This window comes from Mus pahari, chromosome 2, assembly GCF_900095145.1.
Source record: "Mus pahari chromosome 2, PAHARI_EIJ_v1.1, whole genome shotgun sequence".
Lineage (NCBI taxonomy): Eukaryota > Metazoa > Chordata > Mammalia > Rodentia > Muridae > Mus > Mus pahari.
Genome location: NC_034591.1, coordinates 100,514,871 through 100,538,329, shown reverse-complemented (window position 1 = coordinate 100,538,329; position 23,459 = coordinate 100,514,871). Strand labels below are relative to the sequence as shown.

The following is a 23,459-nucleotide window of genomic DNA, read 5'->3' as shown; positions in this document are numbered from 1 at the left end:
AAAAAAAAAAAAAAAAAAAAAAAGAGATCAGAGGACAACTGTCAGGAGTCAGTCTCCTCCCAACATATAGGTGCTTGGGATTAAACTAAGGTTGGCAGGCTTGGCAGCCAGCTCCTTTACCTGCTGAGCCGTCCTGGAGGCCCTGGTTTTTATGCCTCCAGTAGCTCAAGATTTTAAAAACATCTTTCTATATTTCTTTCTGCTATGTGTGAATTTTGAAAGTTGTAAGACTCTAACATAGGTGTGTGTGTGTGTGTGTGTGTGTGTGTGTGTGTGTGTGTGTGTTAGGTGTGCTTCCCTGTGCACTTGGTTGGAGAGGTCATCAGATGTCTGGTTCTTTGACCTTCCACCTTACTCTCCTAAGACAGAACCTCTCAATGAGCCTGGAGCTAGGCTGGAGGCCATCTCCCCAGTGATCCTCTTGTCCCCACCTCACAGTGCTGAGATACTAGCGCGCATGCAGCTTTGCCCAACTTTTTACCTGGGTATTGAGGGTCTGAACTCAGGTTCTCATGTTTGCCCATCAAACAATTTGACCCACTAATCCATTTCCATAGCCTCTATATTTTTAAATTTATTTTTGTTTTATTTTATATATATTAGTATGTATGTCTGCATACCATATTCGTGCTTCGTGCCCACAGAGGCCAGAAGAGTTCATTAGATCCTCTAGAACCGAAGTTACTGATGGTTGTGAACTGCCATGGGGATGCTAGGAGTAAAACCTGGGTCTACTAGAAGAACAACAAATGCTATTCTCTGCTGAGCCACCTCTCCAGCCGCTCTCATTATGAAGCAGCCGGTGGTCTGGTTGTCCTGGGGTGCTTGTAGTCACCTCACTCCTGAGTGTATATGCACTGCATTGCTATTGATGTTCATCCTCATCTTCTCAAACTCCTGTTTGTGTTGATAAAGCACTTGATTGTATTTGACTAGTATGACTCAACTCTTACATGGAATCCTTTGCTCAAACTTTTAGACAACAGTAGTTGCCTCTACCTGGCATCAATTAGAAGAGGTTTCCAGTTTTCATGATTCCTCTCTATCCTCTGCTTGCTTTGAGCAGAGCTTGAAGGAGGATGGTCACTGTTCTCTTCTCCCCATGGGTCGTGCCCTTTAATGTCAGCGCTCAGTCCTCTGTTACTCCTTCTCTAGAGGCTGGGAGGACATCCTCTACTAGAGTGCCCACTTGTTATCAGCAGCGATGTCCAGTTTCCTCCATAAATCTTCTAGCACCCCTTTCCCATGAGATAATCATGGCGGATGCTGCTTTTCTTCTTAAAGACAGGCTCTTGTTATGTAGACCAGGCTGGTCTGGAATTTGGTAGCCCTGGCTGGCCTCAGACTCACATGGCTCCTTCTGCTTCAGTCTTGCATGTGTAGGATTGAAGGTATGTACCAGCACACCTGGCTTTGTCAACTTTTTAGAAGAATATTTTATATGTACAGTTTGAGGTGATTATCAATGATAAGATGCTGTTTGCAGGACAGAATCAATTTAAGACTTGTAAGGAAAATGGGAATGTCTTAAGTTTAGTTATGTCTTAAGTTTAGTTATCATTGAGGATGTAGCCCAGGTTCAAATACATGGGGGACGGGAGAGAATGGGGCTGGGGAGGTAGATGGCTTAGTGCTTTAGCACTGGGCTGCTCTTCCAGAGGACCCGAATTCAATTTCCAGCACCCATATGGCTCACAACTGTCTACATCTCCAGTTCCAGAGGCTCTGGCACCTCACACAGGCATACATGCAGCAAAATACCAATGCACATAAAAATTAATAAATAAAAAATACATGGGAAAATTCGTTCCCTCTGAATTCTCATCTTGGGGGGTCTATTCTTTCTGTTAACTGAAGACGAGTATTAACATTTGTGAAATTTTTTTTGTTCTATTCCGTATGTCTTTCCTTGTCATTTCCCTTGCATTTAAATTGGTATTGCTCTACATTTGTAGATATCAATACTGCTTTATTTTAAGTCTTAGTGGCGTCTTCATTAATTTATTGGAATTAAAGGGGGAAAGACTTGTATTTACTCATTCTTTTTCTTGATACAGTAAGACCATTCTGTGAAGGCTGCTCATCATTTACTTCCAAAGTTAATGATACTCTTTGCTAGAAATTTCTTTCAGTGCTTTACAGCATGAATGACTGAACATTTGTCACATGCTTGGCCTTATATGCTGCTCTTAATCATCCTCATTGTGACCTCCTTAAGCACAGTTACTGCATCTTCTTCATCTGTATAGGAGAGGTATTAGAATGAAGAGGTTAGAGGAAGCCCAGTTTGAGCCCTGTTCTCTGTTTACTCCCCAGGGAACCTTAAACAAGTAAGTTACTTAGCCTCTCGGTGGATTTGCCCCTCTGTAAAATGATTTTAATAGTGCTCACCCCAAGAAGCTGTTTGGAAGTTTAAATGAAATAACAGTCCAGTAAAGTCTAAAGTATACTTTCTTTTTCTCCACTCCTTACAGCACCTAGCCCATGGAGTGCTCCACCCACATAGTCCTTCAGTCAGCAACAATTGAAGGAAGGAAGGAAGGAAGGAAGGAAGGAAGGAAGGAAGGAAGGAAGGAAGGAAGGAAGGAAGGAAGGAAGGAAGATACAAAGTGCTTTGCTTAAATTTTTCTTTTGCATTGACTGAGCCTAGAAAATATATCTGGGTCCATGAGTGTCCACTACTTGTTCCCACCCATATATTCAAAATCGATGAGACTTCAAATTACATTTCATGATTCCTAGAATAAATAAGCAATCAGATTTTGTTTGAACAAAGTATGACCCTTCCATAAAACACAGAAGTCTGTTTAATTCATTGGTTATTTAGATTCTCAAATAAGCAGTTGTTTTCTTTCTTATCTTCCTTGAAGTTTGAGAAATAACCACAAATGGAATTTGAAAGTTAACATTGGCATTAAGGTTGGATTTGATTCAGAGGAGAATTGTAGGTAACTGCCTACAAACAGACTCCACAAGCCCAGGACTCTGTGTGTGTGCGTTCTCTGAGTGTGTGAATTCTGTGAGTCTGTGAATTCTGTGTGTGAGTTTTGCTTTGCTCTTTCCTGTCCCAGTAACTAGTGTGTCACCTCCCTCTGTCAGATTCTTATCATACAAGGATGGACAGTCTTCTTCCTCCTTACATTGTTTAAGCTGAGCTGGGGAGTCATCACTCTCTTCATGTTTTCAGTAGAGGGAAGTATCTATGGTTATTTTTCACATCAAGCATTGAACTTTCTTGAGGAAGGGCAGAGGGTGGGGTGTCTTGTGAACTAATTCACCTTCTACAAAATTCTCCTTGTCTGTACTCGCCCGTAGGATGGAACTTCCAAACGTCTTGGAAACTTGCTAGAAATGATGTACCAGGAGCCAGCACGATGGTCCTACACATTCCAGACCCTTTCCTTCATGAGCCGTCTGAAAGTGCAGCTGGAGCCCATCCCGGGGAGACTCCTGCAGGCAGAGAAGTCTGTGCGGGTCTTTGAGAGGTCTGTGTACAGTGACAGGTAAGACGCACTGCTAACCACAGATCTCTGCTCACAGAGGTGTCTTTTCTTTGCAGAGTCCCTGACCTTGGCTCACTAGTCATTGTAAAATGTCTGTGTGGCTGGCTTGTGAGCGTCCTCTCAGAGCAAAATAGACATGTTTCATTAGTTACAGGTGCTTTGCTGCTTGCTTAAGACAGGGTTTCAGCCCTAGCCCTGGCTGTCCTGGAACTCACTGTCAACCAGGCTGGCCTTGTTCTCACAGGTGATCCTCCCGCCTCTGCCTTCTGGGAATTGGGATTTCCATATGTGCCACTATGCCTATTGTTGTTAAGAACTACTTAGGTCAAGCAGGGCAGTAGTGGCTCATGTCTTTAACCCCTTGTAAGTTAGAGGCCAGCCTACTCTACAGAGTGAGTTCCAGGACAGCCAAAGCTACACAGAGAAACCCTGTCTCGAAAAACCATTTTTTTAAAAAAAAAAGGATCTTAACAATTCCTTATAAAGAACTGGACAGTTGGTCATACTTTGTGCCATTACCCCATCAAAGTTGCTTTCTTTAATGAAAGGGGGGTATTTTCAGGCAGAAAGCATAACCAGTTACAAATTCTAATCTCAAGAACATTTATACTCCTTTAAAAATGTATTCAGTGGTCCCTTTTGTGCCCGGGACATGAGTTGACCCCAGTGTCAAAGGGAGAAAGTGTCATTCCTTCATGTGTTGGGTTAGTGTAGGTTACTGACTGTCTCCTGCACTCAGGCACCAGACTCAGCCCCAGGGCAACAGCAGAGAACACAACCCCAGTCCCTGCTCCACGAGAATGCTACAAGGACTACATATGTGCTCACACGTGTGGTGTATGTGCCAGAGGACAGTGATTGCAGGGAAGAAGAAATAGAAGTTTTCTGATTGAATTAACAAAAACATCAGTGTGGCTTTAGAACAAAGCTCTGGATTGCTGGGTCCTTCAGCCCTGTTCTGCCTGCAATTCTGCAACTCCCTCTCTTTACCCCCACCTTCTGCCCACCACCACTAGCTATGAAGAAACAGGGGAAGTGCCTACCTCAGGAGAGGTAAAGGCCCCTTTTATAGGCTTAGTCATCTTTATTTGCAAGATGTAACTTTCATCTTCACTTGTCTGTGGAGAAATTGGCAGCACTTTCCAATTCTTGTCGCCTTCAGTGAGCTTTAGCTAAAACATTCTAGTCTGGGCAAGTTCACTTTTGGAGTTTGCAAATTAGCTTCTTCGTGGCCTCAGAGAAACAGTTCAGATGGCTTAGAGCTGTCGGCTACTGAGTGGCAATCACCGTCCTGAGCACCTCACATGTAGCTCTCAGTCGTCTCTGCCGTGTGTTGAGAAGCAGGCATCTTCCCAAGGCAGCATGGCCTGTGGAAGCTGCAACTAGGATCAGACTCTACAGAGTCATTTTACACAAGCCACTCTCTTCAAGAGACACAGCTTTGCAGTTTGCACTTCCCTGAGCCAGTCACACAGGAGTTTGGTTTTCATGTTTTTCAGAAGTGGCCAGTTGCTGACCATTGCCTTAGAAACAGGAGTTCATTATTGCAGATATAAATATGTTTTGTATCAAACTTTAAAAGCAGAATTGACCCTTTTGAAGCCATGGCTTATCAGCTCTGATTTCTCAGTTTACCAGATCCTCCTTTTCTTGTGGAAGTAAGCAAAGAGGGAAGTTAGTTTGGTATTCAGCATTAGCCCTGTTTGATCTGATTGGAAGCTCAGCAAAGGAAGCTAGGTTCCTGTGTGCTCCGGAGATGAGGTTGCTCTCCTGGTCCTACTGAAGTCAGCTCCAGAGCAGACACCCTTGCTTCTCAGTGACAAAGGAGGCTGGCTCAGCAGCCAAAGACTCAGCAGCCCCACTCCGAAGTGCAGTGTGGAAGGGTGGCTGTGACCTGCATTCACTTGGGTGTTGCTCGGAGTCTTGCTGTGGTAATGAGGAAATCTCAAAGACTCAGGTTCCCATTCACATGCCACATGTCTTGGCCAATTTCCCTTTCCTTGTACTGGGTTGCTCTGTAGGCCTAGCACGGCCTGTGTAGGTGCTGTTTCTTATTACAGGGCTGAGCAAGATGGGAGCTGTAGACTGAGAATTCAGATTTCCAGGGCTGGAAAGACAGCCCAGCAGTTAAGAGCATTTGCTTCTCTTCTAGAGGAGCCAAAGTTCATTCCCAACACCCACATCAAATGGATCACAGCTGCCTGTAAGTCTAGCCCAGAGAATCCAATGACTTCTTCTGGCCTCCACAAGCACCAACTTGTACTTACACAAACCCACACAGAAACATACATGTACACATAAATAATAAAAGTACATTTTTTAAACTTTGTATTGATTCTTTGTGAGTCTCACATCATGCATCCCAGCCCACCTATCTCCTGTCCTGTAGTATCTGCCCTCCACACTCACAACCTCCACACATCCAAAGAAAATAAACACAAGCAAAAAATAAACAAAACAAAGCATAGAAAACATTGTGGAAGCTGTCCTGCGCCCCACAGTGGATCCCACAGCATCCCTCTCTGTCCACACATCTTCATTGTCAGTGTTCATCGCAGTGAGTCTGGTTTGAGGTGTCTGGCTGCTGTCACACCATCAGTATTGGATCCTCACTGGGGTTCCTCCTGGTTATCCTATTGCTGCCCTGTGTCATGGCGACCCTGCAGCCTTGGATCTGCAGGATCCTTTCATGCACTCCAACAGATAATGGGGTGGGCCAACTCAGATCCCAGAATCTGGTCATAGGTGGTAGCTGAGCAGGTCAGCCTGCTGGCTCTCCCATATCTGCACTTACAGGGTGAGCTCTCCAGCCCTGCTCCAGCTAGGCCACCCAGTGCTGCCATCAGCAGGAGGCAGGGTTAGCTCTCCTGTCGTGCCCCCACCCACACCTCCAGAGCCAGCTCCACTGTGCTGCCCAGTTGGGCTCGGGGCCCACCCTCCCAGGTGCTGCAGCTGGCGAGGGGCTGGACAGCTGAGCAACTTCACACCCATCAGGCCAGCTCCACTGTGTTGCTCAGGCAAGGTGCAGGGCTAGCTCTCCTGCTTTCATGACCTTGAGGCCAGCTCTCTCCACGACTTCAGGTGGCAAAGGGTAAGGGGGCGGGTGGAAATAGGGTTTGGGGGAGAGCGATATTTTTAATGGCTAATAAGAGCTAGAATGGTTAAGTGGTTTGGATAAGCATGAACAAGCCAGTTATTGATTTTTCTGCTTCCCTCCCACTCCTGACTTTCCTCCTCCACCCCAACCCCCCACCCAACAATTCCAACCAGGTATATCTTTGCAAAGAATCTATTTGAAAATGGCTCCCTCAGTGACGTTGAGTGGCAAATCTATCAGGACTGGCACTCCTTTCTCCTGCAGGAGTTTGCAAACCGGCTTTTGATACATGGCTTCATCTATCTCCAGACTTCACCCCAGGTAACTCTGAGCCTAAAACCTTATATAGGTAATGATGGCACCGGCCTAAATCCCAGCATGAGGCAGGTCTGCAGATTGAGCTCCAAGACAGCCAAGGCTACACAGAGAAACCCACTCTCTCTCTGAAGAAAAAAAAATTGACACTTAGTATCTATATTGTTTGGAGTTTTGTTTTGTTTTACCTAAAGAACTTCAGGAAACACAAGAGATGACATCCTACAAACTTCTGGCTTCTTGGAAGTTAGTTTCCAGCCCTCAGCCAGCACAGAGAGTAGCTATACACCAGTACTCCAGTATTGAGTACCCGTCTCCCAGGGGTCTTCTGCTGCTATAGCTGTGGCAATGTGCTCAAACAGTTGCCTGTGTATAGAAGTGACACTATTGGTGAAAAAATGAGCTAGAACCAACTGTTGTTTTTATAGCTCCAGGTCTGCAGCACCTGCCACGTGCACTATTTCCTTCCTGTGTCAGGTCATCTGAGGCTTCAGTGGCACCTATGAAGAAGGAAGGAAGGTTTCCTCCTCTCGTCCTAAATTGTTGCCCACAGTTTGGTCCTTGAGAAGTCCCTCAGGCAGGCAAACTATAGAAGTGCCCTCTGGCTCTGATTCTGTAACTTGAACTTGGGAGCCAGCTTAGCCCATGGGATGATGTCATGACAGGGGACCTCTGGAGATAGCATTGGCCCTTGGCTCTTACTAACTGGTAGTGACCTTGGCTAGACCCTAGAAAAGGGGTCTTTGTCTGTAAAGTAGATCCCCTAAAAGACTTGTAGGGCAGGGTTTCCAGTCAAGGCAAAGCATGTTTTGAGAGATACTGCTGTCAACTTTTGAGAGACGCTTTGCAAGTATGGTCAGATGCCAAGTATGCCCATTGTTGCAGAAAGCAAGCCAGCTGTCAGCAGGCTGGGGCTGAGCTTGTGGACAGAAGGGAGCCTGGGGGCACACTGAGCAGAGTCTGAGAGCAAGTGAGAGAGTTCCTGTTATGTCACATTGCATGGGCCCATAGAGAGGACCAGAAGGAAGGGGCAGCCAGGAGAGGGACTTCTGAGTGCAGCTGGGACGGGATTTGTGTCTTCTTTTTTCTTTTTTTTTTTTTGGTTTTTTGAGACAGGGTTTCTCTGTATAGCCTTGGCTGTCCTGGAACTCTGTAGACCAGGCTGGCCTCAAACTCAGAAATCCACCTGCCTCTGCCTCCCGAGTGCTGGGATTAAAGGCGTGCACCACCACGCCCAGCGGATTTGTGTCTTCTTGCCTTTTTTGCTTTTCAAAGTTTTTTTGAGACATGGTCTCACAATGTAGCTCTGGCCTTCTGGAACTCACTATGTAGACAGAACTAGCCTCAGATGTACAGATTTACAGACTCTGCCTGCCCTCTGCCTCCCAGGTGCTAGGGTTAAGGGTGTGCCCCGCCATACTTAGCTCTGTGTGTGTGTGTGTGTGTGTGTGTGTGTGTGTGTGTGTGTGTGTGTATGTATGTATGTATGTGTTCCTCCTCTCCCTCCTCCTCCTCCTTCTCCTTTTTAGATTCATTTATTTATTCTGTAGCCCCAGAAGAGGGCAATCAGATCCCATTATAGATGTTTGTGAGCCACTGTATGTTTGCTGGGAATTGAACTCAGGACCTCTGAAAGCAGTCGGTGCTCTTAACCGCTGAGCCATCTCTCTAACCCCACTTTTTTTTTTTTCTAATATGACATTTACTCCTCCTTTTCTAACAACTCCTCTTCATCTTTGGGGGGGGAGAGAGAGGGAGAGAGTCCATCAGAGGACAATTTAGCTTCACTTCTCTCTTTCCATCCTTCCAGGGATTTCAGGGATGGAACTTAAATCACCAGCCCTTCTTTGCCAGTACAGGTTGCCTGCTGAGCCGTCTTGCCTTTGTGGTGTGGAGAGTACCTGAATTATAATACAGACATTAGATCTCAGCAGGGAGTACAGGAGTCTAGATAAAGTTTCGGGCCCAAATAAAATTGAATTAGATATTCGAAAGACTTAAGAGCTGAGAAGACTCTTCTGTGAACTGAAGTGGTTTGGCCAGCTGAGGCACGTTGACAAACCGCTTCAGTGGCCTTTCTTGCTAAGGAGGAATAGAGGCACATTGTAAAGGCTGCTGACTTTACAGGTAGCAAATAGTCCCTGAGTGCAAAAGAGGAGCCTGCCCCAACAGAGGATGGCAGGGTGTGTGTGAGACAGGTTTCTAGGGGAGAGGAGGTCTCTCCAGCTGTGAGGTGCTATGGGCAGGACAGTGGAGACAAGGCTGAGTTAGAGGAGGCTTAGATTTCCCTTGGGATTCTTGAGATGACTGCACTTAGAGGAGCCGGGGCTGAAGGCTATGACCGGGAGAAGGGAGAGTGTTGACCTAATGTGTTCTGAGAGAGACAGAGCACGGTGGGTTTCCTCAGGGCCAGGGCAGCATTGCTGGGAGGAGGAGCAGAGGAGCCAGTGAGCTGAGGCTCCTGGGAGTGAATAGAGCTGCTTGGCTGACCCTGGGAGCCATAAATCAAACAAGTCTCCCTTACCTTCCTTCTTAAAATCCATTCAGGGGCCTGTATAAAGTGGCAGGGTGGTGGTAGTAATAATGATTGTCATTGGGAGCTGGTTTGTCCCTTAGAAGAGACCAATTAAAGTATTTCATCTCATAATGAGACATTTTAGGACTGATTTGAGATTTTAGCGCTGTTTGGATGGTGTTAGATAAAGGAACCCAGGAATGCCAAAGGATGAACAGGATGCATATTCAAGCCAGTACCCAGCACAGCTCAGACTCCTGCCAGATGCTGGCTTTAGAATCTGTGAGGCTCCAGGCCCCTCTCTACCCGTCCTCCCCTTAAAGTCAAGGAAGCTGGCAATCACAATAGTAATCACTGGAGGAGAAATGGCTGGGCTTGTGTTCCCCTACCCCTTGGAGTCAAGAAGAGAGCTTGTGGCTGGCCATGTGACTCAGGATGCCCATCCCTGTCTGGGACGGTGCCAATTGGGGCTGTGTGGGAACAAGTGTCACCTGAGCTTGAGGCTGGAGGGCGTAGTGAGCAGAGCCTTCAACAGTCACTGCCTGGCAGGTCAGGAAGCTTGGCCATAGGGTCCCTGCAATTCTCCCCACACCGGCTTCCTGTCATAGTCTAGCGTGTGCTCCCATGTGCGCTGGAATGACGTGGAGACACGATAAAACTGTCCCGTGAATTTTAAAATCATTCACTATAATCATGTCAGTGAAATTAGAATTATGCCAAATATTCAAAATAGGACTTTGCCTAGACTGTAGAGGGAAGAAAGGTTTGCTCAGTTTAGCAAATTCATAATAAAAAGGGAAATGCTAACTGATTTTAATAGATCCAGGCTGGTGTCAATGGTTGTCTGTAGTCAATGGGTGATAATTATAAATAGCTTTTACCAGAATTGTTCTGTCCTTGTATGTATTTGAAAACATGATTATATTATGTTTTTTAAAATATTCATGTATTCTAATCCAGAAGATATTTTTCTCTCAGAGGAAAAATTAAGTCCCTTAGCTGAAGCTGCTTGTTAGTGGGACTGTAGTGGGCTGACCTCTGAGGAGGCAGCTGGCAGTCATAGAAGAGCTCATGCCTTTTGCCCTATTAATCCCGGTGCTTAGAGTTGAGTCTGTAGATGCACTGGCACACAGACAGACTGCCCTGTTATGTGCATTACTGTTTGTAGTAGCCAAGCACTGGAGATGACTGAGTGCTTATTAGGGGGTCTGGCTGAGTGTAGTGTGCTGTAAAACAGAGTACCTACTGTACAGCACTGTACTGGTTGCCTTTCTTTGTTGCTGCCTTTTTGTGGCAAGGTCTTAAAACTCATAGCCCAGCTGGCCTGGAACTCACTAGAAGCATTCAGGTTTCAGCTACCCTGTGCTAGATTTCTAGGTGTGAACCATGCTGAGAACAGTGAACCACTGTTAAGTGAGAAGACAAAGCCTAAGAACAGAGTAGCCGTGGGATTGTGTCTCTCCATTCTCAGAAGATGGAGTCAGGAATGCATATGTGCATAAACTGTGCCGAAAGCTCAATCACGTGTGGTGCTGTGAGTGAGGAGAACAGAGTAGCCAGAGGCAGGAGGGTATGGGAAACACGGGCCACAGAGCTCCAGGTCAGCCTGGAGCTCACCTAGAACTACCCCAAAATTAAAGTCAAAGTTAAAGTAAAACTCGGCAAGTGGGCTGGGGAGGGAAGGTGCTAAAGAGAATTTGTTTGCATAGTTTCATTTCCTTAAGGGAAAGATGGGACATGGGGGTGGGGGAGTCCTAAGTCAGCGGGTTAATCTGCCCACACTCTGAGGACAGTTGACATTGAATAATGAAGTATTTGACCAGGCAGAAAGAGGAACAAGGGCAATTCAGGCAAAACAAACATTTGGAGCAGAGGTTTTGAAGTGTGAAGGGGCTTGGCTTGTCCCACAGGAAGGAGGCCAAATCTGGCCAAAGCCATGAGCAAGTGAGGGACTAAGAAAGTTGAGGACAAGTACTGTGGCCTTATGTGCTGTGGGAAGGGATCACAGTTCTCAGGGCAGAGACCCTCAGACCTGCAGGTGGACGCAGAGTGGAGCTCTGCAAAGGGGCAGAGAGAGGGGCCTTCGTGTCAAGACTCGGGTTTCATTTGATTCATTTCATTTGACTTATGCAGATGTTTCATCTACTCCAGAGTGAGTGCTTGATCTAGAGATGTTTCACATTGCTTACCACTGTATAAGTAGAGTGGCTCTCACCAGCCAGGTACAGTGACACATGCTATAATCCCACCACCTGGAAAGCTGAGGCAGAAGGATGGCCAGTTCATAACTTCTTGACGTCTTTGGTTATACCTGTAGCTGGTAAGCAGCCTGTGGAGCAAATATTTTAAGCAGGGGCACAAGAACCATAGAAGACTGGAATGAGGGGCAAACTGGAAGGGCAGAATGGCTTTGGCAATCCTAATTGACGTGCCTTACCTCAGAGCAGTCTCAGATACCTGCAAGTGGGTGGAGGATGGCGAAAGGCAGCCCACCAAAACTGCTTGCCCCACACATGATCATGACAGCTGACTGACTCTCAGGCCCATGCTCTCTTTGTGCACTTCTTCACCTCTAGGAGACAGAAAGCAGCAGGCTCTTGAAGTGTCCAGACGAGAGGCATGAGCGCCAAGGCAGAGGTGAGAGGGCAGGGCCAGCTAGAGAGATAAGAATCTCCTGGATTCTTGATGTGCTTGGGATGAAGAGAAAGAAGGAGAGTTCCAGGCTCCCAGTGTGGCTGGCTGGGTGGATGGAGTTTGCTCCTAACCATCTGAAGCTACTCCAAGGAAGGGCAGTCTGAGGTAGAAGTGGACAACATGGAGCCAGTACTCTGAGCAAGAGAAGAGGCAGCAGGTGCAGAGTCATGGGCCGTGGTACCAAAGAGGACATTCAGACATTTTGTGGGTTGTTTGGCCCTGTAAGACTGAGATATAACAGCAGGGGGATTGTCTTTTAGGTTTGTATGGAGAGACTCTACCAGAGGGGCAGAGAAGAAGAGAAAGGCATTGAGCTGGCCTATCTTCAACAGCTACATAGTCAGCACGAAGACTGGTTTATTAACAAGACTACCAAGTAAGTATGTAACAGACAGACCAGAGCCTCTGTCACCGTGCTGAGCACAGCCTTAGCTTACGGCAGAACTGCAAGGATGCTGGACGTGTCCAGCATCTCTCAGCTAGATGGCATACAGAACCCATTGGTCTCATCTGTTGGATTCTCTCTCCCTCCTTTCCTTCCTTCCTTCCTTTCTTTTCTCTCGATTGTGCCTTGTGATGAATGCTTATCACAATTGGCTCAGGATGGGGACTGAAGTTGTCCATTTTGATTGACATTTTCAGGGTGTCCTCCATCAGGCTTGGGTTGCTCACATCAATGCATTAAATGCTGACTTCAGTAGCAGTCTAAGACTAGTGAGCAGTCTCAGCCTTCCACTTTGCAGGCAGCTTCAATCTTGAGACTCGGGATGGGTGTGAAAAAAGTGAGTGACATTGCCTTAGCTCCCCTCTTGCTGCTTCAGGCTCCACTTCGAAGCTCTGCAGCATGTGCCAGTGCTGGTGCTGAATGTCACTGAAGACTTCTCTGAAAATGCCACCAGACAAGAAGAGCTCATGGGACAGGTGAGCAGAGCCTTGGCTCATCCTGGTTCCCAGTTCTCTGGTCTTCCTGGCCTCTGGGTCAGGCCTGCTTTGTGCTTCAAATTGCATTTCACACTCCAAAACCATGAGATGGTAGGCAAATCCCGGATACAATCTCCAGCTCTAAAGTGTACTGCATTAGGAAGTATCAGTCAGTTAGCTGACTCTTAGCATGCGCAGGCCAGCTGACTTCCTCCTGTAAGGTGTTCTAAAATGGGGACAGGAGACACATGGGTTCTGTTCCCAGCTGCCACTCCCTGCTGTCTGACCCTAGGCAGCTCATGTTTTCTCACCTCATAAATGCTCGTGGGACTGCAGTCACACTGAGGGAAGTACTGAGACTGCAGCATACATTAGATCTTCTTTTCCTGCAGGTAAACACCTTTATGAAGAACTTGTAAGCAATAAGTACACATCTTGGCTGTGGTCTGGGCTCTGACCTTCTCAGATGTTGACCTCTATTCATCCTGCTATGCACATCCCCTTGACCCTTCATGCACCCCCACACTTGGGTGTGTGCTGTCTTTGTACTGCTGTTGTATTTTTTTTTTTAATCTCAAGCACTTTGAAATAAAGCTGACTTTGCTATTTTTCTAGTACAGTTGTTTGTTTATTTCAGGATATATCTATTAATGCCTATTCTTATATCCATAGTAGATACCAGTTTTCACCTAAGAAAAATCTTAGCCTTTCTTCACCAGCACTCCTGTGTGATCACATGTCCTTTGGATAATGCAGGACAGGACTGCCCCAGAGCTACCAGCCAGCCAAGCCCTGCCTTGCCTGAAGTTAGTACACCCAGAATTGAGAAATGAGCGCATACCCCAGGCAGCTTCTCCAGCTCTTCGTATCCACTGTTCCTGAAGCTGAGAAGGGATGAGGGATTTATCCCAGTCCTGGAGCTAAAGAGATTGCCCAGAATATGGGGAGAGCAGCCTCTGATGTTTAGGGTTGGCTGTCCTGGTCTTCTGCTTACCTCAGTACCTTAGCAGTGAGATGCAGACAGCAGAAAGGAGCCCTAGCAGGGAGCAGAGAGTGTGACCTGGTGCAGTGAAGTGTTGCATAGCAAGAAACCCAAGACAACACTCCAAAGGCCCAGCCCTCTGCAGTCCTGCAGGCACACAGACACTGAGGGAGCCAGGACTTACCATCCTTTATGCTTCGAGAAGGTGTTGGATTCTTTACTAACAAATGCATGAGGTTTTCAACAACACATTTAACAGTTTCTTTATCTCACATTAAGAAAATAAAAAGTGTTTCTTATTGTTGTTGCTGGAGTAAACACCATGACCCAAAACAAGGAGAGGAGGTTCATTTTAGCTTACTGGTTACAGTCCATCATGGAGGGAAGCCAGGGTGGGAGCTTAAAGCAGAAGACATGGGAAGAATGATGCTTACTGGTTTGCTTGGGTTCACAGTCAGTTAGCTTTCTTACATAGCACAGACCCACAGTGAGTCCTCCCACATCAATCAGTAATCAAAAAAAAAAAAAAAAAAGCTTCACACACGTGCCCACAGGTCAACCTGATGAAGGCAATTACTTAGTTGAGATTCACTCTTCAAGGTTTCTCTAGGTTTGTGTCAAGTTGACAGCTAAAGCTATGACATATAGAAAACTAACTCATCCAGTTAAATGCACAAGTCAGAATTGTCTTTGTGTAATCATTAGGTAGATAACCACACCATATTCCAGAACATGCCTTCAGAAGAAAGCCTATACCCTGTTTTCTCCTAATTGTCCCTGCCTGCAGCCCCAGACTCCCACCATCTCCTGTCTATAGGGTGGTGGTGAGTCTCTGTGACTGGATTCCCCATGTGTAGTCTCTGACTCACCCCTGTTACTCAGCACCATGTTCAAAGGTTCAACCAGATCACAGCATGCATCCACGCTTCCTTCTATGACTAAGCAACAGTTTATTTCATTGTGGTGACACACTTTGTTTATCCATCCAAGGGAATCTGCCATTGTCACTGCTGCCAGCCTTATGCACACAGAGTGCTTCCTCACCATGCCTGTGACGGCATGCCACCGAAGGCTGATGATGCCAGGTATCCTTTGTGGTTCGTAGCTGCCTGAGTCTCTACTTAAGAAAGTGCCTATTCACGTGGTTTGCCTTCTCATTTGAATGATTTAGCCTCTTATTGACTTACAGGACTCCTTTTGGTAGTTGGGGTTTACATTTCTTATCAGAGAAATACATGACTTAAGATTAGTTCTCATTCTGTTGGCCTTTTTTGTTTTGTTTTTAAAGATACTTTTACTTTTAATGATGTGCATGTACTCATGCGTGTCTATGGTTGGGGTATGTGTGCAGGTGCCTGTCGACACCAGTCGAGGGCATCAGATCCCTGGGGCCGGGGTTAGAGGTACTTATAAGCCGCCTGGTACGGTGCTGGAATCCACTCCCCAGTCTTCTGAAAGAGCAGCAAGAGCTCTTAAGTGCCGAGCCATCTTTCCAGCTCCCCTACCCACCCCTCATTTTGAGACAGGTTCTCATGGGATCCAGGCAGACCATGAACTCTGTCTGTGTAGCAGGGGATAGCCTTGAACTTTTGATCCTTCTGTCTTAGCCTCCTGAGTACTGGCGTTGTGTTTTTTGGTAGTGTCTGCAGAGGCACGCAAGCCTTGTGCTTTGGTGAAGCCCACTTCTTATTTTTGTCACTTAGGCTTTTGTGGTTATAGCTAAACAGCCGAGTGGCTCTCAGAGTTAAGTGACAGATCAGCTCATAAACGTAGCAGTGCTTTGTGATGATGTGAAGCACAGGCCAAAAACATGTGCTTCCAATGTGGTTCAAGGCTGTGGACGTTCTCCAACATCAGAAGGGAAAAGGAAATAGCTTCTAGGAAGGGAGGCTATTCTATGCAGATGCTGCAGTCCCTGGGAAAGAAGCAGGAAAGAACCTTCCTCAAGTAAGGACTACCCCGCCCTTTTCCACTCACACTCTTTTTGGACCATCATCTTTGCTGGGATTCTCCCACCACTTAACAGTCCTCACTTTCTGCCTGCTGGCCTAACTTACTTTTGACCCCTCAGTTGATGGAGTTTTTGTATCCCTTGGTCTATCCTTGGTCTATCTTTGTATCCCTTGGTCTATCCTTGGTCTATCCTTGTCTATCCTTGGTCTATCCTTGTCTATCCTTGGTCTATCCTTGTCTATCCTTGGTCTATCCTTGTATCCCTTGGTCTATCCTTGGTCTATCCTTGTATCCCTTGGTCTATCCTTGGCTCTCTTCTTGTCTTTCTTCTGTCTGAGTGATCATGTATTTGTTTTTTATTGTTGCCATAAACTCACATTGACACATACACATGAATTTTTTAAAAGATATACTTAAAGTGTTGCCACCTACAGAGTGACTGCCAGTCTTCTCACCTATGAAGAAGCCTCTGCTGTGGTTTTCTGCCTGTACCTACTGACCTGTTAACAAAATGTGTACTTCCCTCCTTTCCTGCATGTACCTCGGCCACCAAAGACTTATCCAGTGTCCTCACTGCAAACGGAAGCAACTTACTGTAAGGGTTACGTTTCAGGGTTCGGTGCTCACGAGGACCCAGAATATCTGTTAAGAGAATTGTCTCCCTCTGTCTATTGAGACTTTGGGAGAAAGACTCCAACCAAGGAGAGTTCTGCCCCCCCCCAAACAGGAAGGGGGTTCATTCACTGTTTCTCCATAGGAATGGCAAATAGACATAACAGGTGGATTCTCCAGGGCCAAAGCCTCCACTGGGAACCAGTGAGCTGAGGTGACTGTGTGTGTGTGTGTGTGTGTGTGTGTGTACGCACACATGCACACGTGGGCTAAGACAAGAGCTTACTACATGGCCTAGGCCAAGCAGGCTCCAAATATCTGCTACCCTAGCCTCCAAAGGTGCTTCCTTCACAGGTATGTGTCACAGAGGGTCTCACCCTAAATGCTGGTATGATGCCCGCGATGGAGCCAAGACTGACTTTGAACTCTAAGAAATTGCTGCCTCCCTCCATTCTTCCAAGTGCTAGGACTATATGTATGAAGGTTGCTTTGGCTCAGTTAGACCTATGTACAGATTGTTCCTATTGATTCACTAGGGCTAAAATGATTTGGGCATGCCCTATAGAGCAGCTGTGAGGAAGGACAGCATGGGGATGTCCTACTCCCAAGCTGGAATTTGTCTGCAAGCAAGAGAGTGCTGGTTGACTGAGAACAGCTTGAGCATGCTGGGATCAGCTGTCAGTCATCCCTCTGGCCACTGCAGCTGGGAAACTTGCAGCCTCTGCCCCACCTCTCACTCACCCTCATCATCCAGGCAATCTCTGCTACTTCCCATTTTCCTGTTTCTCATATTGATCTGCTCTCCTGAACCACATTCCCACCCAGACCCTCCCCTTCTGTGACTTTCACTTTCATAGGACAAACTGCACAGATCTCAAACATGTCTGACCTTTTCAGGACCTCCAGAACATGTCTCTGGGCTGAGGGTGTCTGAGCAGGTTCAAAGTGCTCCGGTCCTCCTGTGGTCCTGCTGCTTGGGTTGCTGTTGCAGCTGTCACTCACTCCCCTGGGACCTCCTTCCACCTCCAAGCCCACTCTCTCAGGAACAGCCTTCAGAGCCTTGGTCCCTCCCACCACAGCTGGCTCAGGTGTTCCTCTTTGTGTTCCTATCAGTTACATTTATCTTACCATTGCATTAAAACCTCTTTCATCACACCTTTATCAGCATTCAACATACCACAGACATTCGTTTTTATTTAATTCTGTGTGTACAGGCGGTTTTGCCTGCATGAATATCTGTGCACCAAGTACATGCAGTGCCCTTGCAGTCCAGAGGAGGGTCAGACCTCCACCTAGGACTAGCATTACAGACAGCTCTGAGCTCCATGTAGCTGCCAGGTTTGGAGCTTTGATCCTCTCCAAGACTGCTCGTGCTCTTAGCCAGCTCTCCATCCCCCAGAAGACTGGCTTGTGTTATTGTTTGTTTGTTTGTTAGATTATATTAAAGGCAGGTTTATCAGGAAGCTGCTCTGGGGTGGGTGAGTTCATTGGCCCCAAGGACAGAGGCCAAAGAAGAGTGCCCGTGGGAAAAGGGAGAGAGAGGAGAAGGAGAGAGAGGGGCCGGGGAGGGAGAGAGGGGGGGAGAAAGGGGCAAGAGGGCTGAGAGAGAAGAGGAGAAGAGCTTTTGTTTTCCTATTTTTGTTTTGGAGACCTGGCTGGCCTTGAACTCAAAAAGATCTGCCTTCTGCCAAGACTGCTGGATTAGGCGTGAACCCCAGAGCTTAGCACACAGAAGTGACTAATCCAGGAAGCACTGGACAAAGGGAAAGAAGGAAGGAAAGGAGAGGAGAAGTGGGTGAGCATGAGAAAGCCTCCTGTAGTAAACACAGAATGTCCTCTAGCTCTTGCCTCTTTATGCTGACAGCAACATGCTATGGGCCTGCTTCCTCCTAGGCTGGGAGCACACCCTAGGTCAGAGCGCGTAACTGAGATGCTTGGAGCACACGCCAGAACTAGAAGGTGGACAGAAGCAAATACTCTGGGATGAAGCTCAGTTGATAGGGTGCCTGCCCAGCACTCACACACACAGGGGCCTAGGTACCATCCCTGTATGGAATACCGCCAGGTATGGTGGATCCCAGCACTCAGGAGGTGGAGGCTAGGGGATCAGTTCAAGGTCATCCTTAGAAAGTCAGTGAGTTGGTAATCAGCCTGGGCTTCTCATGTAGATCCTCCCCTCCCCCCCCCCCAAAAAAAAAGAGAGTGAAGAGAAGAGAATATCAGGGAAAGGAATGGACTTTTAGATTCTAGACACCCTCATCCCTAACTGAGCCTAAGGAACAGCTTTAGAATATGAAGTACCTCATGAGGAGAAGACTGCAGGGGTGGGACCAGCCTGAGCCATGACTGGGGAAATGTAGCAGCAGGACAGTGCTGCTCAGCACTAAATTCTTGTATATGAGAAAGATGGAAGTCACCATTGTCTAGAACCAGACCACCCTGTACAACTAAGCTGGTATGTCTTCAGGGCAGTCTTGTCTGGTGTGGAGCCAGCCCTGCCTGCAGTACATGTAGGTGTCAGGTTGCTGACAACTGAGCATCCCCAGTAAATGTTACCCCAGCGAGGAACCTCTGCACATGGTAGTAGCTGGCATGTGAAAAAACAGGCAAAGGGGATACCCTTAGGCAAGTCCTTGGACCCCTCTATTCTAAATTCCTTGCTTTAAAAACTAAGGCTAGTGGTAGTGCTGGTGGTGCTGGTGCTGGTGCTGGTGGTGGCATGTACCTTTAATCCCAGCATGGGAGAGGTAGAGGCAGGTTGATCTCTGTGAGTTGGAGGCCAGCTTGGTCTATAGTGAGTTTCAGGATAGCCAGGGCTACCAGGAGAAACCCTGTCTCAAAACAAAACAAAACAAACAAACAAAAACCTAAGACTATCTTCGAAGTTGGTGTTATGCTCAAATACTGGCTTTGTGGATGAGGAGGCAGTAAGGAATGGATGCAGGACTGCCTTAAGCATCATAAACCTGAGTGGAAGTCCTGGCTGGTTCTTCAGTCTGAGCTTCTATTTTCTTGAAGCTGTAAGCAAAGTAGCTTTACAAGGTGGCCCCAGGGATTACAAAAGCCGGACAATAAATGGAGTAGAGAGTTGGACTATCTTTAGAGAACACATTTGCAAGCCTTGCATCGGGAGGTGAGGGATGCCTGAGGGTGGCGGCAATGCCATTCCAGGACAAGAGAGTGAGCGGCATGGGCGAAGCAGGGGATAAGAAGGGACGGTGTGGTCCTGGTGGAGGAGGAGACAGCTCATCCCTAAAAGAGAAACACAGCAGACCCAAAGAAGAGCTACTCCTGGGCTGGAGAGATGGCTCAGCGGTTAAATGAATTGACTGCTCTTCCAGAGGTCCTGAGTTCAATTCCCAGCAACCACATGGTGGCTCACAACCATCTGTAATGGGATCTGATGCCTTCTTTTGGTGTGTCTGAAGACAGCTAACAGTGTACTTGTCTCACACACATATATATGTGTGTGTGTGTGTGTGTGTGTGTGTATACACATATATATAATTATATATATTTTATTATATATATATAATAAAATGTAAAAAAATAATAAGAGCTACGCCTTACATCACATAGCATTTGAACCAGGCGGCCAGTGGTAGCAGGATTTTCAGTGCAAAGGTTGCCAGCCAGTGTGATGGCTCTTTGGGAAAAGGTGCTTGCCAACAAGCTTGGTGACCTGAGTTCGATTCCCAGGACTCACAATAAAATGGGAGAGAATCACCCTCTGCAAATTATCTTCTGACCTTCACTTTTGTACCCCACCCCACATTCATGAGAGGGTACACACGTAAGATAAACTCAATTTTTTTACAAAACGGTTGGGAGGCTGGAGAGATGGCTCAGCGGTTAATGTACTAGTTGCTCTTACAGAAGATTCAGGTTCAGTTCCCAGCATCATGGTGGCTTCACAACTACTTGCAAGTCCAGTTCTGATGGATCCAATGCTTGCTTCTGATCTCTGAGAGGACTATACTGTATACACATCATGCAGAATACATACATATAGGCAAAATACCACATACACATAGAAGTAAATTTAAAAATATATAAAAATAAAACAAGGCTTGGGCTACCGGTTTGGAATATACAGCATGAAAGGGCAGGGAGACCAGGAAGCTGGAAAATGGGGCAGTCAATTCTGATGTTTCTGTTAGTGCATCAGAAAGGAGAGACCAGGGCTGGCCACTTATCCACGACTGCTCCTTGTCTGCCCTTGGCTGTGCTGTGTGTGTAGGCTGGGTCTGAGGCCAGAGCAGGCGACTTGGTCTAGAAAGAGCTTGTGAGGTCCCCGTGGTCTACCTCACAGAGGCGTGGGTATTGGACTTGCTCAGAAGGTGGAGGGCAGGGCGAGGATGCCGACATTTGCTGCAGCTTCCTTCCTGCCTGGTGGCTGGCTGGGTGCCCCAAGCGTGCCCTCAGATGACCTGTGTGCTGGGCCTTTGTCCATGGCCAGGAGCAGTTGGGTTTAGGCTGAGTTTTGGTAAGAGTGTGTAAGTGTGTGTGTGTGTGTGTGTGTGTGTGTGTGTGTGTATGTGTGTGTGTGTGGTGTGTTTTAAAGCTGGGACTTTGCTGCTCTAAAAGGCTTTCTGTTTCATCTGTAGGCCCTTGCTTCCCCTAGTGTATGCCTGCAGGGAATCTACCCTAGCTCTGTGCCTCTTCTCAGCTCAGACATTAAGGGTGCCAGGTTAGTAGACACGCAAAGAAGCAGAGGCCAGGAGGTGGTGGTACATAAGGAGTTTTCCCCAGTGGGGCTGGAGACATGGCTCAACAGTTAAAAACACTTTTTGCCCTTGCAGAGGACCTGGACCTGACTCCTAGCACACACACAGTGGTTCATGATCTTGCAGAACTCCAGCTCCAAAGGGTCAGACACACCTCTTTTGACTCCTTGGGGCACCAGGCATGCATGAGGTGCACATAAACACATTTAAAAAAAAACTTTTTAAACAAGTAAGTTTTAAAACCAGAAGGGGTCTGATGGTCAGCCAGTGCCCTCCATCCTGTGAGCTGCTTAACTCCAAACGCTGAAATACATGAAGATGAAAGTATGGACGCGTGCACCTCAGCTCTTTGGCAAGTCTGGGTCCCTGCCACTGTTCTGCAGTCTCGGCAAGAAGGAATTATTTAGGCACCTTCTTTACTAAGGATCCATGCTTAGATGTTCTGTGGGGTGTCGACATGAACGTACGTCCTAGAATATCTGCTTTTGTCCGGTGTTAATGATTAGTGTAGAACTTTGGAGGCAATCCAGGCATAGCCACTAATGGGTAAAGAATTGCTACAGTTTTCTTCTTGATCATATGTGTAGAAATAGCAAATTTCTAACTAGCATATTAACTAGATTTATTAATCCCAAAGAGGCTGCTGTTCCCCGTAACTCTTTCCAAGGTTCTTTGGGAGCTGTGCTGTGGGTCCCTGTCAAGTCTGGTTGTGTTTACCATTCAACAAAGACTTGTCAAGTGGTTGTGTGCCAGGCACCAGAGTCTGATGGGTAGCAGGACACATGAATGTCACAAGTAACATTTTTACTTAAAAAAAAAATGTCTTACTTACACTTGACTATACCTTCTCATATATCTCTCAAAATTATGTTTGAAGGATTTCTAAAATTAAGCTCTCCTTCAAAGCATAGAGAATAAAAACGACTGATTGGGAATATTCAGCAAAATGTAACTTAGACAAAAGCAATCTCAAAAGAGGAATTCCTGACACATCTTAAGCTACGGTAAGACACTCTCCCAAGGACATGATTTAGATAAGAATATTTATTTGAAGCCTTGTTTAAAATGCAAAAGCACATTTTCATGAGAACCAGTTCTGGCTCCTGGAAACCAGCCACCTTTCAAAGTAGGAATGACCAAATGGCCTGACCCAACCCAGATCCGTTGGCTCTTGTCCACTGCCATGAGCCCTCTGGCTAGGACTGCCCCAGGCACCCATGTGTGTGACAGCACCTGCCTAAGGAATTCCAAGTTAAATGACAGTACAAGATTGACAGAGCTGAAGAAGAAAGCCAGGTTAGCATGCATTCCCACGTTGCCAAGGGTATTCCGTCGATCAGCGAGAACTGCTGAGACCCGGATTTCCAGACTCTAACAAGGATATTCTAAACTCTTTCTGTGATATTAATACTTTATCTGGTTTATGCTGTCCTTGAATCACAGCTCTCGTAGCAGTCATTAGACCTTCCCATTGTGGAGACACACAGATGAAGGCCCAGTTAGGCAGCTCATTTAGATGAGCCAGAGACAACCATGTCTGGTTGAGCTGGAAAACAGCAGAGCAAAGAAGGGGCCTACATGTCCACTCCAGCTGGCAGCTGTTCCTGGTTTCTAGCCTGGATGACATGAGAGACTGTCCCCTAAGCTCAGAACATGGCTGGATGTGACCAAGAACACCATGGGGTAGAGCATTCTATCCTTTTGACTAGAATCTGGGGGCGGGGACTGTACATCGAGGTTCTCCTGAGTTCCATGTATGAAGTCTCAGACCCTCTGTTAGATCAATAAGAATTTGCTTCTTTCTTTTTTGAGGAACTAGTTAAAGACATTGATGCTATACTCTTTGTTGTGTGTATAGGGGTGTGTGGGGTATGTGCATGTGGTGTATGTGCATGTTCATGTGTTCACATGCATGTATATGCACATGTGTACTACCACGTACATGTGTATAGAGGCCAGATGTCAATGTCAGATTACCTCAGTCACACTCTATTTTAGTTGTTTTGTTCTATTCATTTAGTTTTTGAGACATATAGCTCTGTCTGGCCTAGAACTCTCCATATAAACCAGGGTGGACTTAACTCAAAGATCTGCCTGCCTCTGCCCTGCCCTCCAAGTCTAGGACCAAAGGCACATACCA

At 46.7% G+C, this 23,459-nt stretch overlaps 1 protein-coding gene across 2 annotated transcripts in view; it reads left to right on the top strand.

The window, feature by feature from the left end:
• Nucleotides 1-13,659, top strand: part of Dguok (deoxyguanosine kinase) — a 28,280-nt gene extending 14,621 nt beyond the window's left edge. Inside the window, exons 3-7 of one of the 2 annotated variants that reach the window (XR_003843293.1) lie at nt 3,316-3,503; nt 6,774-6,921; nt 12,007-12,067; nt 12,385-12,500; nt 12,946-13,034. Coding sequence is in view for 1 of the 2 variants with exons in the window: in XM_021190808.1 (XP_021046467.1) it covers nt 3,316-3,503; nt 6,774-6,921; nt 12,385-12,500; nt 12,946-13,045; nt 13,438-13,464 (579 nt within the window). In the remaining variant the exon portion in view is untranslated. Of the gene's footprint in view, nt 1-3,315; nt 3,504-6,773; nt 6,922-12,006; nt 12,068-12,384; nt 12,501-12,945; nt 13,046-13,437 lie in introns of those variants that run through there. The other variant, XM_021190808.1, reaches the window with a different exon arrangement.
• The last annotated feature ends 9,800 nt before the right edge of the window (nt 13,660-23,459 follow it).